The sequence below is a fragment of the Gavialis gangeticus genome, unplaced genomic scaffold, assembly GCF_001723915.1.
Source record: "Gavialis gangeticus isolate Ggan-Ray unplaced genomic scaffold, GavGan_comp1, whole genome shotgun sequence".
Lineage (NCBI taxonomy): Eukaryota > Metazoa > Chordata > Crocodylia > Gavialidae > Gavialis > Gavialis gangeticus.
Genome location: NW_017728992.1, coordinates 182,039,715 through 182,042,819, shown reverse-complemented (window position 1 = coordinate 182,042,819; position 3,105 = coordinate 182,039,715). Strand labels below are relative to the sequence as shown.

The 3,105-nt window shown below is 36.3% G+C and overlaps 1 protein-coding gene across 1 annotated transcript in view; it reads left to right on the top strand.

The window, feature by feature from the left end:
* MRPL13 (mitochondrial ribosomal protein L13) overlaps nucleotides 1–2,084 on the top strand; it is a 98,307-nt gene extending 96,223 nt beyond the window's left edge. Inside the window, exon 7 of the mRNA XM_019528111.1 lies at nucleotides 1,773–2,084. Coding sequence (XP_019383656.1) covers nucleotides 1,773–1,797 — 25 coding nt within the window. The 3' untranslated portion in view covers nucleotides 1,798–2,084. The remainder of the gene's footprint in view (nucleotides 1–1,772) is intronic.
* Nucleotides 2,085–3,105: the final 1,021 nt, after the last annotated feature.

Genomic DNA, 3,105 nt, shown 5'->3' with positions numbered 1-3,105 from the left:
CTATAATATTTTAATAAAAGCATGATTTTAAAACTCCCCTGAAGTGTTAGCCTTTCCCCCAAAAAAAAAAAAAAAAAAAAAAAAAAGAAAATGCAGTGCTTGTGGGAATGATTTGGCCTACAAAGAACGAGAGATTTAATAAGAAGGAGCTTGTACTATGTCATGCAATCAGTAATATCATTAACTTGGGGTTTTCAAAAGCCCTCACCATTAGTCCACTTTTACTATTACCTATGTCAGTGATTAAACCAAGAGTGAGTGCTTTTAAAAATCTTCCTCTTAATACATAGCAGACCCGGTGATGTTTCAAACCGAGCGTAAGTTTGTGTGTAGGATGCACTTTGAATAACAAATAGGAAGCATTTCCAAAGGCTCAGGGGATGGAGGGGGGTGATGTCTGGTAAAGCGCTGGAAGACGTGGCTTTACATTACATTACGTAGCCACCAAAGCCTGGATTTCTTTCAGTTCAACTTTAAAATTGTTGTAAACACTCCCAGATTGTTTAAAACTTCTTGTTAAGTCCATGTGTTGTGTTCCCAGTTTTTTCATTTGGAGTGAAGATGAAGTTCAGAGGTTAATGTAAAGAATATACAATTTACATGAGACAATGGAACGAATGGTAAAGTCTGGTAATACAGACTTTATGAAAATCTGCTGTTCTTTCTTTGCTTTCCTCATCATAATTTGTATAATCTTAAAATGTTGTATAAGAAGTTCACGGATTCAGTGTTTATATGCAGAAGCACTGCAGTACTGAATCTGTGCCCTTGCACTGCGGTGCTATCTTTTGGAAGGAGCTGAGTCCTCAAGGCATGGCAGTGAAGTCTCAGCAGAAATACGAGACTGTTGCAGTGGCTGCTTATAGCCCTCTTGATCCTTTGAGTCGTTTCTGCTGTGAGCTTCCATTTCTTTGCTGGTTCCCCTAGTATTTATATTAAGGAGAATTAAATGCTTGTAAGTATATGCAGGTTTACTTTTGTGAATTGCAGATGACACTTAACTGTTGCAAACATCAGGCACGCCTACACGTTCATTAATGCGCCTTTGCTACTGCACGTTAAGTTTGGTAGCTCCAATATGAGGTACTACATAAAGGCACGTTAACCCATGCTAATGCACAGTAGCAACAGCCAATAGTTTTTTTTATGATGCTTAATGCACAGTAGACTAATTCTACTGGGCATTAGCATGGTTTTGCCATGATGCACTCATACGCAGTAGAATAAGCTACTACGCATTGCAGCATCTCATGTAGATGTACCCATTGTCTTCAGTCCTTAAGTCCATTTGGAACCTGACAAACTGATTTTTCTGAATGCTGCTGGATTTGAATGCTAAGTCCTCCGTTGTTTGTGGCTAAAAGTTACTACCAGAAAAGTGAGCACCCATTGTTTTTGCTTTTACTAAAAGTTACATTGTGTTTTAAAGCAATGTAATCGTGCTGTTCCTGCTGCCACCCACTCCAGCTCAAATTTCAGGACCATCAGTTCCCCAACTATAAATTCCCAAGTGGCTGTGTAGCCCTCTGTGGCTTGTTCTGCAAGCAATGTGTGTGGGTTTATTTTATCTTTATACAAAAAATATGCCAAAAACAATAGTGACAGCTGAAATTTCAGACAGCAGAAGAAAGGAAATTATGAAATTATAATGCATGCAGATTTTATGAGTTTTATAAATGAATCATTCCTGCACTCTTATTTTTTTAATCTATAAGCTCTGCATCTGAAGGGTTTTGGTTTTTTTTTTTGATATGAGAATTTTTGTTTTTCAGACCTCAAGATTATCGATTGAAGTAGTAAGAGGTAGAAAAAAAGAAGAGAAAACCTATAAAACTTTTGCTTTTGCTGCAAGAGATGACCTCCAAAATCACTCTCACTTGGGAGGCTGCGTGCATTTTAATCATCCATTCCAGGCACAAAATGGGCTTCCACAGGTAAATTGTTTTGAGGAGTTCCATCATGAACCATGCAAGAGAAACCAAGCCCACACTGTTCATGGTACAGATGACAATACTTGTTTTAAAAGGTATTGCTGTGTGACCTGACACTTGTTAGTTAACAATAAAAGAATTTTTCTATTTATATGGAACTTAAGTAATCTTGTGCATACTCACAAACATTACAATATTTGGTGAAATTGAAACCATCACAGCTTGTGAAAGATTGTAGATGTTACACCCCCAGAAACAGATAAAGAAACTGTAAGTAATTTGTTTTACTAATCTGACAGAGTACATGTTTTATTCATAAGTTGTATAATGAAACTAAATGCAGATTTAAATTAAAAGAAATCTGAGGTAATTTTGTTTTTCTTAATACTTGTTTTTTCTTTTATGCTATTCCAGGATCTTTGACGTACTAATGAAAGAAATGTGCAGAGTGATAAGTCTCTTATTAAAATGAAACTCTTTGAAAAGAAAGCACATCTAAAAACATATTGTTACATCATCATTCCGCCCATTCATCCAAAACCTTTTCTACATTTTGGCTATTTACATGTGATGGGAAAGTCAGGTGCTTTATACTGACTGAGAAAATAGGGTCAAATGCCCAAGGTAGTTGGAGGGAAAGGGGGTGAGATTTGTGATACTTCTCAGTTCATCTGCAAGTTCATTTCACAGTCTTTGATTAGTTGATGAGAAGTCCTTCTGCTGCACAAATACCATTTACCTTCATTGTAAAGTGTTTTATTGTCCTAAAGGAGTGAACTCATTGACCATGATCTTCATCCTGGGGCTTTAAATGATGGTTGTACTGGCACTTAAGCCCCTACATTGGTACTGTCTGCTGAGTAAAATGCTTGCTTGTGTGCCATCTTGTACTTGTCCAGTCTGTCGAGAAAAATTTGACTACATTTCCTGCACTCATCTTGTACAAGTAGAATTTTAAAAGGAATACAATTTGCTTTATCTACAGTCACTTTTTTCACATCGGACTTTTTTTTGGCATTAGAATGGACTTATTTTAGGAAACAGTGATCCAGTGACTTACTAACTTTGGTTAAAGCCTTTGAAATTAACTGAAGACTGTTTTAAACAACACATGACTGCTTGAAATAATAGCTCCCTTTTGTGTAAGCATACTATATATATATATATATATATA